General features: G+C 36.4%; 1 protein-coding gene across 11 annotated transcripts in view; it reads left to right on the forward strand.

The window, feature by feature from the left end:
- The window catches only part of CPLANE1 (ciliogenesis and planar polarity effector complex subunit 1), a 116,902-nt gene that overhangs the window by 36,749 nt on the left and 66,952 nt on the right, over positions 1-13,201 (forward strand). For 10 of the 11 annotated variants that reach the window (XM_055555261.1, XM_055555262.1, XM_055555258.1 and 7 more), the window contains exons 21-29: positions 4,252-4,390; positions 5,083-5,192; positions 5,352-5,510; positions 5,618-5,726; positions 7,470-7,770; positions 9,271-10,168; positions 11,076-11,224; positions 11,820-11,983; positions 12,488-12,579. In XM_055555261.1, coding sequence (XP_055411236.1) covers positions 4,252-4,390; positions 5,083-5,192; positions 5,352-5,510; positions 5,618-5,726; positions 7,470-7,770; positions 9,271-10,168; positions 11,076-11,224; positions 11,820-11,983; positions 12,488-12,579 — 2,121 coding nt within the window. The remainder of the gene's footprint in view (positions 1-4,251; positions 4,391-5,082; positions 5,193-5,351; positions 5,511-5,617; positions 5,727-7,469; positions 7,771-9,270; positions 10,169-11,075; positions 11,225-11,819; positions 11,984-12,487; positions 12,580-13,201) is intronic. The other variant, XM_055555255.1, reaches the window with a different exon arrangement.

Here is a 13,201-nt window from a genome sequence, read left to right on the forward strand (position 1 = left end):
GGAAACTTCTCATAGTCTCCCTGCCTGTAGCCAGCAAGTAAATGGGGACCTGAGTCCTGCAACCACATAGAACAGAATTCTGCAAACAACCTCAAAGAGCCTAGAAATAAAGTTGGCTCAGATGGTAAAGTGTCTGCCTGCAGTGCAGGAGACCTGGGTTCGATCCCTGGGTTGGGAAGATCCCCTGGAGAAGGAAATGGCAACCCACTCCAGTATTCTTGCCTGGAAAATTCCATGGACTGAGAGGCTTCTCAGAGCCTGGTAGGCTACAGTCCATGGGGTTGCAAAGAGTCGGACACGACTGAGCGACTTCACTTTCACTTAGAACATCTGACTAGAGATCTCTTCAAGACAATTGGAGATACCAAGGGAACATTTCTTGCAAGGGTGGGCACAGTGAAGGACAGAAGCGACAAGGACGTAACAGAAGCAGAAGAGATTAAGAAAAGGTCGCAAGAATACACAGAAGAACTGTACAATAAAGGTCTTAATGAACTGATAACCACGATGGTGTGGTCATTCACTTAGAGCCAGTGAATGTGTGAAGTGTGAAGTCAAGTGGGCCTTAGGAAGCATTATTATGAACAAAGCTAGTGGAGGTAATGGAATTCCAGCTGAGTTATTTCAAATCCTAAAAGAGGATGCTGTTAAAGTACCACACTCAATATATCAGCAAATTTGGAAAACTCAGCAGTGACCTCAGGAGAAGGTCAGTTTTCATTCCATTCCCAAAGAAGGGCAATACTGAAGAATGTTCAAACTATTGTACAGTTGTACTCATCTCACATGCTAGCAAAGTAACACTCAAAATCCTCCAAGCTAGGCTTCAATAGTACGTGAACTGAGAACTTCCACATGTTCAAGCTGAAATTAGAAAAGGCAGAGGAACCAGAGATCAAATTGCCAGCATTCATTGGATCATACAAAAGGCAAGGGAATTCGAGAAAAATATTTAGTTCTGTCTTGTTGGCTACGCAAAAGCCTTTGACTATGTGGGTCACAGTAAACTGTGGAAAACTTAGAGATGGGAATACCAGACCACCCTGCCTGTCTTCTGAAAAATCTGTATACAGATCAAGAAGCAACAGAACCAGACATTAAACAACGGTTTAAAATTGGGAAAGGAGTACGTCAAGGCTGTATATTGTCTCCCTGCTTATTTAACTTATATGCAGAGTACATCATGCAAAATGCCAGGCTGGATGAATCACAAGCTAGAATAAAGATTGCCAGGAGAAATATCAGTGGTATGAGATGATACCACTCTAATATAGAAAGCAAAGAGCCTCGATGAAGGTGAAAGAGGAGAGTGAAGTAGCTGGCTTAAAACTCAACATTCAAAAAACTAAGATCATGGTATCCAGTCCCAGCATTTCATGGCAAATAGAAGGGGAAAAAGTGAAAACAGTGACAGATTTTATTTTGGGGAGCTCCTAAAGCACTGTGAATGGTGACTGTAGCCATGAAATTAAAAGATGCTTGCTCTTTGGAGTATTGAAAAGCAGAGACATCTCTTTGCCAACAATGCTCCATACAGTCAAAGTTTTTCCCAGAGTTTTTCCCATACTAATGTCTGTATGGATATGAGAGTCGGACCAAAAAGAAGGCTGAATGCTGAAAAATTGATGCTTTCGAATTGTGGTGCCAGAGAAGACTCTTGAGAGTCCCTTGGACAGCAAGGAGATCAAACCAGTCAATCCTAGAGGAAATAAACTCTGAATATTCATTGGAAGGACTGATGCTGAAGTTGAAGCTCTAGTACATTGGCCACCTGACGTGAAGAGCCAAATCATTGGAAAAGACCCTGATGCTGGGAAAGGTTGAGGGCAGGAAGAGAAGAGGGTGACAGAGGATGCAGTGTTTGGATGGTATTACTGACTCAGTGGACATGAGTTTGAGCAAACCCTGGGATGTAGTGGAGGACAGGGAAGCCTGGTGTGCTGCAGTCCATGGGGTTGCAAAGAGCCAGACATGACTTAGCGATGAAACAAGCACAACATAACCTCTGAGAAGGGAGGCAGTCCTGCTGTTACTTTGGCCTTGTGAGACTCAGCAGAGACCCTGTGGAGCTCTTCCTAGACTTCTGATCCACCAAAACAGTGAGATAGTAAATTGGTGTTGGTTTCAGCCACAAAATTTCTGATAATTTGTTAGGGCCATAATAGAAAACTAATATAGTCCAAAGTCTTTATTTTAGCTGATTTTACCAATTTAAAATTGATATGCAATTTGTATTCCATAAAGTTAACCTTTTAAACATGTACACTCCCTTGGTTTTTAGTATATTCACAGAGTTGTGCAACCATCACCACTGTTTAATTCCAGAATATTTTCATCACCTCAAAAAAGAAACACATTAGTACGAATTTCCCACTTCCTTTTCTTCCCCCAAGCAACCGTTAATCTGTTGTCTCTATGAATTGGCCTATTGTGATATTTTATATATATAAAATCATACAATACATGTCCTTTTGTGACTGGCTTCTTTCACGTAGCTTAATGGTTTTAAGATTCATCAATATTGTAGTGTCAATTAGTACTTTATTCCTTTTTGTGGCTGAGTAACATTCCATTGTATGGATATATAACATTTTGTTTTATCGGTTCATCCATTGATGGATACTTGGATTGCTTCCACTTTGGCTATTATGAATAATGCTGCTATGAACATTTATGTGTAAGTTTTGGTATAGACAGGTTTTTCATCCATGGATCAAAGTTTACCCATAATTTGAAGGATATAGGTAGCCAGAAGGTACAGTTGAAATGTAGAGAAATCTGGAATTGCACACACTGTTGCTGCTGTGCTGTGCTCGGATGTGTCTGACTCTGCGATCTCAAGGACTGTAGCCCACCAGCCTCCTCCGCGCATGGAATTTTCCAGGCAAGAATACTGGAATGGGTTGCCATTTCCTACTCCAGGAGATCTCCCCAACCCAGGGCTCAAACCTGCATCTCTCGCATCTCCTGTGTTGTTAGGCAGTTTCTATACTACTGACCTACCTGGAAAGATGGAATTGTATACGCTGCTCCAAGTCTTTTCTCACTGCAGAAGAATGTGTCCTGGCCTTTGTTTAACACCATGAACAAAAGGGAGCTATTTCAGTTATTTAACATCTCCTTTTTATATCTTTTTAATTATATAGCTTGTCTTTTTCATGGGGTCATAATCCATAAATCTATATATTCTAAATTTATTTCTAATAACCAGCCTAGACAGACTCTCTACCTCTGGTAAATACCGTTAATTTGTTTGACAAGAAGACATGCTTAGCATGCTTACAAGGGGACTTGACTAGATCATGTCTTTCTGCAAGTGAACAGTAGAGGGAGAAAATAGATTACAAGCCTGCTGCTAACTCTTTTCTTCCCAGATTTATGTGTCTTAGATCCTTTTTGTTTTATTCTGTCAGTTTCCTTTGGCTTTTTTTTTTTTTTTTTCCCCTAGATTTGTTAGACTCGGGAATTGTTTCTGAACCATATGTTGGATTTGTCTGTTATCTTTTCATTTAGCATCATTTAACATGTTCCTCTTTCCTTTTATTTCTTACAAGCCAGTAATTAATCTCTCCTCATCAGGGTAGCCAGTTTTGATTAGACTCAGGTTCACATCTTCTTAGAATTCAGTCCTTCGCTAGTGGTGCTGTGTGCTGCCCTGTTGCAGCGTATCGTGTGGCACCTGTGTCTTTTTTCTTTCACTTATCAGGACAGCGAGATGAATCGGTGAGTCTGGCTCATGTTCCATGCACTGTCCATCAACATTTTACCTAATTTGGCATCTACTGATCCTTTCTAGAGTTATTATTTTATCAGGAGTTGCCATATGATGACTCTAATTGTCACTTTTTTTTTTAGTTATATACATACATAACTTTTTTTTAAAGTTATGTATGTAAATATCCTTTTTTTCCACACATAGATACTTAATTTTCTTTATTATTTCTTTGGGGAAAGCCAGGATAAATAGCATTAAGTTATAAAACTTTTTAGGTAAAAACTGAATGACAAGAGAGATTAATTTGGTTAGAACTTTTTTTTCTTTTAAGATTTAGCCAATGAATTTGTTGAGTTTGTCCACTAAGTTTGTGTAAGTATGAGTGATTTCCGTGTCATTTTCTTACATAGTATAGGAACAATGCTGTGTTTTCCATTCTTTATGGTTTATCTTTCATGCCTTGTTTGTTGTTATATAATTTCCTTAGAAACTGACTTATATGACTGGTAATTAACATATTCTGTCTTTCTTTACAGATTCGCATGAAAGGGTCCCTTCCTTCATTGAGTCCTTTCCCTGAGTCGTTACTTAATTACTGTAAAGGAGGTGTAGCATTCTTTCGACCTGGAGCAGCTGGAGACCGGAAGCTTGATGAAGCATCCATTAAAGCAATAGGTTTGTCCAGAATGAACTGCTTGCTTGGAAATTAGGCCTAAATATTAATAATGATATATTTTGCATTTGATTTTGGGACGGTTCCATGTAGTGGAATACTATACTGATAAAGAAAAGAGTGTGTGTGTATGTTGCCACCATGGAAATATATCCAAGATACATTATTTTGGGTGGTGGGGGGGAAGAGGGATAGTTGCAAAACTGTATAGATAGTATAATTTTATATATTTTTGTGTACTTGTATTACTTTTGATAAAAAATTGTTTTGTATTGGAAATTATATTTCTAGTACTGAAAAATTTTAAACTTAAATGCCTATCAATAAATGATTTTTCAAATAAATTAACAATACAATATTAAGTAGAGCTATATGTATTGACTTTGAAAAATATCCACAACATACTATAAGTTTAAAGCAAGTAAACTACTAGTAAATAGAGTAGTTTTTATACTGTATAGTGTTTTTAATATTTTCATGTAACTGACGTGTATGAAATATTCCGGAATAATATGTGTAAAAATTCTGTAAGGATCTCCACAACTTTTATACAAAGTATTGAGGATGAGCATGTTTCTTGTATAATCAACAATATAAAAACATTTATTTTGGAACAAGCCAGCAGAGGTGACGTTTTGTAATATTAATGTATATACTCATACAGCCTTCTCTCATATTTTCATTCTTGATTTAGGTTGCTTCAGAGAGCTTTGTGCTTTGTGTTGGATGCTGCATGTCCGTGATAAGTTATCCTATAGTTGCAGGCAGTATCAGAAGGCAAGAGAAAATGTGGAGGAAAAAAAGGTATTAACTGCACAAGAGTAAGAAAAATGCATAACTATTACTTGGGAAATTATTGCTTGATAGAATATTTTACTATTTGTTACTACATTCCGTTAAATCATTAAATCATTATAGTCTGTGTAAAGCAAAAAGCAAATGATCCTTTCAATATCCATATAGGACCTTGAAGCAAAGTTTGACCCCTGTCTTGTTGAGCACTGTCTCAGTGCGGTGGAATGGGCTTACAGAATGTTGCCCTTCTCTCGGTTTTCTAATATTGAAGAGCTTATTCAGGATCTGATTTTGAGCCTCATGGCAGAACTGCCACCAATCAGAAAGGTAGGTGAAAATAAATTAAATCAGAATCAGAGACTTTAAAGAATTTTAATTTTGTTTTAATTAAGAATGATGTTGCTTATAAAACACATTTTAAAATTTTTCTGAAGGTAGCAGAAATTTTTGTGAAGGCATTTCCCAATCCTGAGGACGTAAGAGTTTCTTTAAGAGAAAAATACCACTCTCTTCAGCAGAGACTCAGACACTGTGTTGTGAAAGGTAATTTTTGTCATTTCTTAGGCATCTGATAAATTGCTGAAGATTTGCATTTTGTTTTGAAAGCATTTCTTTTTTCATGCTTATGTTTTTATGTGTTTCTCTTTCGAGATGAAGAGTATGGGAAGGCAGAAGTACTTCCTTATTACACTATCACCAATTCTGTTGTTTTGGAATCATGCAAAACTGACTTCATGTCATGCCTCTCAGTTAGTAACTGTGTGACCATAGGCAAGTTGCTCAGCATCTCTGAGCCTCTTTTCCTTATTTGTAAAATGAGTATATTAATACCTGTGTTATGAATGTATATTGAAAGAGGATTAAGCAAGATAAAATATATAAAATGAGTATATAACGTTTCGTGTGTATATATATATATAAAATGCAGATATTTGATTGAAAACTAGTTTTTTCCTTTTAACAGTTATTTATGCTTCTAATTTACAGTTATTTGCATTCAAGATGACCTTTGGAAAATTTTTTATTGTAGAAAAGTGTAAACAATATCAAATTTAATGTTTTTAAATGTGCAGTCAATGGCATTAAGCACAGGCACACCTTGGAGATACTATACCTTTGGTTCCAGACCACCTTAATAAAATGAATAGTGCAGTAAAGCAAGTCACATTTATATTTTTGGTCCTAATGTGTATAAAAGTTATGTTGACAGTATACTATAGTCTATTAAGTGTGCCCTAAAAAAAGACAATATATTAATGTAAAACTTTAATTAAAAAATACCTTATTACTAAAACATGCTAACCATTATCTGAGTCATAATCATAATTGTGAATCATAATCTTTTTGCAATAATAATGTTAAAGATCACTGATCACAGATCACCATAACAAATAGCATCTTAATGAAAAAGTTTGAAGCACTGTGAGAACTAGCAAAACGTGACACAGAGACATGAAGTGAGTAAATGCTGTTGGAAAAATTCTGCCAATAGACTTGCTTGATGAAGGATTGCCCCAAACCTTCACCTACAATTTTTTTTTACAAATTAGAGTATCTGTGAAGTACAATAAATGAGCTATTTCTGTAAATTCATAATGTGTGGACATTTTTAAAGAATTCAAATTGCTCTCTGTAGAACTATAGTCATTTAAGTCTAGTAATAGCCTATGCTTGGGCATTGCATTACTATACTTAAACTCTGTTTGTGATTTATATTTTTAAGACATTTTTGAAATCTCTAAAATGTCTTGTTTATGTGTTAAAGTTTTCTGTAGGCAGTCTTGAAAAACTCCCCTTCCTGTGGTTTCTTGTTGTATGGTTTATGGCTTAGTTGCTAAGGCTAAGTCGCATCTGACTGTTGCAATTCCATAGACCGGTTCTTGTTACCTGAAGTCAAATAGGTGTTTTTGTTCTTTGGATAAAAATGTACTTATTTTCTCTTTTTTGCTGCTGTGCGGCAATGAGAAAAATGTTACTGATTCTTTTTATAATTATCTGATTTTTGAAATAAATTACTTCTAACATTTTCATTTTCCAGGGCATACTTTTTTGTGGAGTCCCATTTATTCTTCTTTAATGGACTTTTTCTAGCTTCTGAAGTTCTACCTTAAAATTATGGACCATAACTTTCTAACAAATATTGAAGAAGGCATCATCTATAAGACTGTGAAACTAAGCCCTCAGTTAGATTTCATGTTCCCAGCAGGGGACCAGAGTTGGATCCCCTTATGTCTTGAGTTGAAATATTTTAATGAACTTTAAGGCCTTTTGTTCTTTTCTTTCTAGGTCCCCAAACAGAGGAGATGATGTCTGTTATCATGCATTCTATCCATAAAGTGAGGGTGAAGGCTCTAAAACGTGTGCAGAGAAATATAGGTTCTTTTGAAATGAATTTATGGGAGCCAGTTGAAGAAGAAAAGCCAGCTGAGGTTGCAGGTTCTGACAGGTTTTCCTTGGGAACGAGTCTGAGCAAGAGCACACTCACAGAACTGGGCAGTTCTCTGGCCCACAGTGATGCAGATACGGCCGATACCCTCTCAGAAACTTTGTCAGCTGAAGAAAAAAGCAGGAGACATTTCTGTCACAGGTACAACTGAGATCTTTGAGTAGAAAGCATTCACTTCCTTTGGGAAAAAAAGTATTTTCATGCAACTGCTGACCTGACTTCTACTCCCAGCAACCTCACTGACTATATTATTAACAATGAAGGAGAAGTGCTGTACTCACAGGAATGTCAGAAGTGTAAAATGAGACCTTACATTTGAAAATCCACTTAAAGTATTACTGAGATACTAAATTATTTTGCCATCTGAAGGTATAAAATAAAATGAGTAGATGAAATTCTAGAGTTTACTGGAGGACTTTTCGTTCTTTTAGTAATCTTAGACCTAAATAGTTTAGAGTTATTTGGTTAGCTATATTGTTTTTAGGGGCTTCCCTGGTGGCTCACTCAGTAAAGGATCCGCCTGCAATGCAGGAGTCTTGGGTTTGATTCCTGGGTTGGGAAGATCCCCTGGAGAAGGAAATGGCAACCCACTCCATTGTTCTTAGGGTTTTCATGGCAAGAATTTGAACATCCTTTTTTTTTTTTTTTTTAACACATTCGTCTTTGAAGCTTGTCTATAAATTGTCAAGAAATTCTTGCTTATCATTTTAACCTCTTTTACTTTGATTTAAACAGATTTTTTTCCTTTATAATTCCAGTATCTACAATGCAATTTATCCATCTCATGACTGAAGGGCTATATAGTCAATCTTATCTTGTTTAGGTGAAATAGTGTCTACTTCAAACATCTGCTTAGATGGTAGCTAGCAGTAACACAAATGGTGTGCTTGCTCCACCAGACAGCTGCAGTGTTAGCACAGGAACACTCGGAGGCTGCTTGCTATGCAGTCTTAATAGGAAGAGGTGTGGTGGCTTCAGCCCAGGTGCCTAACTGGAACCTTTATTTATTTTATTGAGGGAACTAGGGATCTGTGTTCTCCCCTAAGAACCATGTGGAAAAGAAACAGATTTAAGAGTAACTATGAAAAAAAAAAAGAGTAATTATGGTTAGGTCCCTGCCCAACAGGTTTCATAGCAGCAGAAAGTGTTTAGAAAAAATACCTGGCTTTTGTGTGCCAAAGAATCCTGAGAGCAGTCCTGCTCCTTGCTCATCACACAGGGAAGCTGAAAGGGACAGATGCAAGAGAGAAACTGGAAACCATAAAGATGTGTATTGGTGGCTTGTGATTGTTATTGATTTTGTATTCCTAAATTCTGACCTCTTAGAGGACCTTTTTTTTTTTTTTTTTTTTCCCAGAAAAAGTCTTTTTTTTATAGTGAAATTTCTTTGAACACATTTTAGTCTTTTTTAATATCAGATTTCTCTTTTGATATTACTGTTATATTTTTTGGACTCTGAATGCTCAGTTCTAACAAGTGTTTAGAGATCATTTAGTCCAGCTCCCTCATTTGCAAGACAGGTAGTCAAGGCATTAAAAAATGATAGGTATGACTTAAACAGTGGAGAGAGTCTTTATTGTCAATCAGTTTTAGTGATTAAATGATCTTTAATTTGTCTTTTCAAACTTAATTTTGCTACAGAAGTGCCCCAAATCACATGGAATTAACATTGACTGGTAAGCCCAAAGGTAAAAAGAAAATATATAATCAAAAGGAAAACCCTAAAAGAAAAGAAGATTGTGAAAATGCACTTCCTGTAATAGGTGTTTGGGAATTTGAACGTGATGATGACGAATATATTAAATTCCTTGAACTCTTCTTGAGTTATGTTCTTGAAAGAGACCTACTTGGTTCCAAGGATGCTGGCATTCCATTTCTAACTAGTTTTTCTGGACATCTTAGAGAACGTGAACTTAATTCTTTACTTTTTGATGTACATACAACATTAAAACGACGTCACAGCAGAACCAAAAGCCAGAATGTGTTCAGAGCCGGCTCCTGCTTTGTTGTTGCTCCTGAGTCAGATGAGTGTGAAAAATCAGAAAACCAGTCACTTTCAGCTTCCGTACTAGCTAATCAAGGGATCAGGCATTTTTCCGATAACCCTCTGAATGAAGTCAATAAAAATGAAGGGAAGAGTGGGTTGTTCGGTTTAAAACAGAAGTCAGTTTATAGAATACTAGATGACAATGCAGAGAAAACTTTAATACAGAGACTGTCAAACCATAGTGTGTGCATTCCCCAATCCACTGAAACTAGAAGATGTGCTTTCAAAGCAATTCAGTGCAGTGATATTAACCCACAAGAAGATCTTCCTGTAGCACTAAATAACACGTGTGGCAGTACAAGAAGGCTTCTGGAATGGATGATAAGATGGTCTGATAAAAGGCTGCTCTGCGACTCTGGACTCACCGGGCCGTCCTGTGAGTACAGTCCTGTCATTCGTGTAAAGACCTCGACAGCCGCCGTTCTTACGTCACTGTGGCTTTTGGAACAACCCTATTTTGCTACATATGAGGCAAAAAATGCCATCATGAAGGTAAATGCTTGAATTGCTTATGATTAGATACAAATTAGAATTCTTATTTTAGATTGAAACTGTATTTGTACTTCCCTACCTAATAAAGAATCAATAAGCAACAGAATTGATGATAATGCTAATTATAATCTTTATCACCTAATTTTTTAAAGTAGTTCCTTTAATTCTTCGGAGAAGGCAATGGCACCCCAGCCCAGTATTCTTGCCTGGAGAATCCCAGGGACGGAGGAGCCTGGTGGGCTGCCGCCTATGGGGTCGCACAGAGTCGGACACCACTGAAATGACTTAGCAGTAGCAGTAGCAGTTTAATTCTTAGAAATGATTTATTAAGGTTAAAGTATTTTCAGAGAGGCTGTGAGATTTTGAGGTTCCATGTGTGTTTATAAAAAAGAAAAAGAAGGAGTTTTGTGGTGGACTAGTGGTTAGAATTTGGCACTGTCCATGGCATGACCCCACTTCAGTCCCTGTTCAGGGAACTGAGATTCTGCAAGCTATATGGCATGGCCAAAATAAAAAGAGAGATAATTTTAAGTGATATTACAAGTGGTTATTACATTTATATTATTACTAAATGTCTTTATAATAGTAAAGAAAGTGAAATGAAAGCAACTTTACATTTTTATTTCTGTTGTTCTATGACCTGAAAACATTGGTGATTTACCTTTCAAGTTTGTAAGGCTGATCTCTTTTGAATACTCAAGGTAGTCAAGCTTGTTTTTTCTAGGTGGAATAATGAGTTAGCCATTGCTTTAGCATCAGAACTGAGTATGAGAAATGCAATGAATACTCGATAAATGAGTAAGAGACTTACTCAGAAGTTCTGTAGAAAGTATTAATAATCTAAAAATATAATGAAAAGTAAGGGATTCAGTAATGAATATTAAGTACTATAAATGGTTTGTTCTAGGTGCTAGAGAATAATTCCCCTGGGCCTCAGAATGGACCCAGTATAGAGAGTGATTGTAAAACAGATGCTGGCTGTTCTGTTGCAGTATCCACTCAAGGTGGGACTGAGGAAATAAATGACCAAAATGAATCCTGTCAAAGTATCTGGAAGTAAGTTGCTGATTATAGGTACCTTGTTTGATGATGTTTGGTCTTGAAGGAGAATTGAACCCTTGAAAGTTACGGAAACAAGCATTTCTTTGAACTAGAGAAGCAGCAAGGAGTGCTTTCTGAAATATTTTAATAATACGTTACAAATTTTGTTTCTTTCCATGTTTAGCATATATCTTCTGAGACAGGAGCAAATTCATCCCAAGAGATTCCTTTATTATGTTCATTGACTTCCTGTGTTTTTATTTAATATGTAGCACTATGAGGAATATATCCTTGAATACTAAAGCTGAATGAAGGCTTGGTAGCAGGAAGATTCCTTTATGAGAATGGGAAATTTAGATAAGCTGAAATTATTCTAATCTGAGTAAATAAAAATGGGATATTCAGTTATTCATTGAACCTTTTTAAATTCACTTTTTATTCTTCATTTTAACCTTTTATTGATATTCTGCTATGTGCCATATGTGGTTAAAACAAAGACCTCATAAGTATGAAAGCTTAGTTTGTTTTTCAATTAACTGAATCCATTGAAAGCAAACTCTTTGTTCCCAAGTATGAGTTACGATTTTAGCTGCTTCATTTTTGTCAATAGAATGCCAACAGATGTAAAAAATCCTGAAATAAAAGGAACCAAAGATGAGATTATTTCTGTCACTGATGACACTGAAAAAGAATTTGTAGATATCGATGAGGCTCTTTTAGAAGTAGAAGCATTTACACAGGAGGAAATGGATGTATACCCATCAGACCATGAAGGTCAGTTTATTTAGCTAATCTTTTTGTTTGACCTTACTGATTTGATAGGGTGAATGATTATGAGATAACTTAATCTTATATCTAAATTGGCATGTTTATAAAATAGCCTAAATCCAGTTGTTTAAAGAGAATTTAATATTTTTGAAATGTTAAGCATATTAACTCGTAACCTGAGTTTGGAGTCTTTTGCCTTGCTGTGTTAATTATTTTGAGTCTCTTCATTTCTGTGAACCAATTCTGTGAACCTTTCCTTGGCAGGCTTCTTTAAAACAGCAACTCTCAGAGCTTTATATGGAATTATACACACTGATATAAGCCCTTTCAAGGTGTGTCTGGACTCACTTGGTGAAGAGGGTTTGTCTCTAGGTGTTAAAAAATATTTTTGTAAGGAGGATAGGAAATGTTTCTGCCATCATGTTTCCTGTAATATTCCTGAACCTTCTGAACAGTAAATTGATTAACTTTCAAAAGGTCCATGTTTTCTTTCCTCTTGTTTCCCCATAGAGGATGCCAAAATGTTTGCCAAAGAACCTGTTGAAAGTCCCAATATTGCCATTTACATGCAGATGCAGACCTTACCACAGCATTTAGAAAAGGTAAGTGTGTAAATATGGATTGTTGTTGTTGTTTTTTAGTTGCTCAGTTGTGTCTGACTCTTTTGTGACCCTGTGGACTGCAGCCCACCAGGCTCAACCATCCATGGAATTTCCCAGGCAAGAATACTGGAATGGGTTGCCATTTCCTTCTCCAGGGGATCTTCCCAACCCAGGGATTGAACCCATGTCTCCTGTGTTGGCAGACAGATTCTTTACCACTGAGTTACTGGGAAGTCTTTGTAAATATAAAGTTACTCAAATCATACTATGGTAACACTATAGTGTTTTATTCAGTATACCCAACCAAGGCTATTGTCTCTTAAAAGTATACTGTGAATCGTAAAGTATAGCCATGCAGCATTTTTCTTTCACAGAAATTGTGTTACTAGTAAGATCTAATACTTTCAGGTAATGAAGTGTTAATTTCATAAATTGCTGTAGTAAATTAATTTAGCCAAGAGTGCTGCAGGTGTTCCTTATTCAGAATGTATAAGTTCATCAGTAGTGTGCAGCTTTTGCGCATACATGCACTTTTATGTATTATTTGTTTTCTCAAAACACTATACACTAGATTTCCAGGTAAGACACAGACATTTCTAATTATTGAAACAATTCCTTTAAG

Source organism: Bubalus kerabau, chromosome 18, assembly GCF_029407905.1.
Source record: "Bubalus kerabau isolate K-KA32 ecotype Philippines breed swamp buffalo chromosome 18, PCC_UOA_SB_1v2, whole genome shotgun sequence".
Lineage (NCBI taxonomy): Eukaryota > Metazoa > Chordata > Mammalia > Artiodactyla > Bovidae > Bubalus > Bubalus kerabau.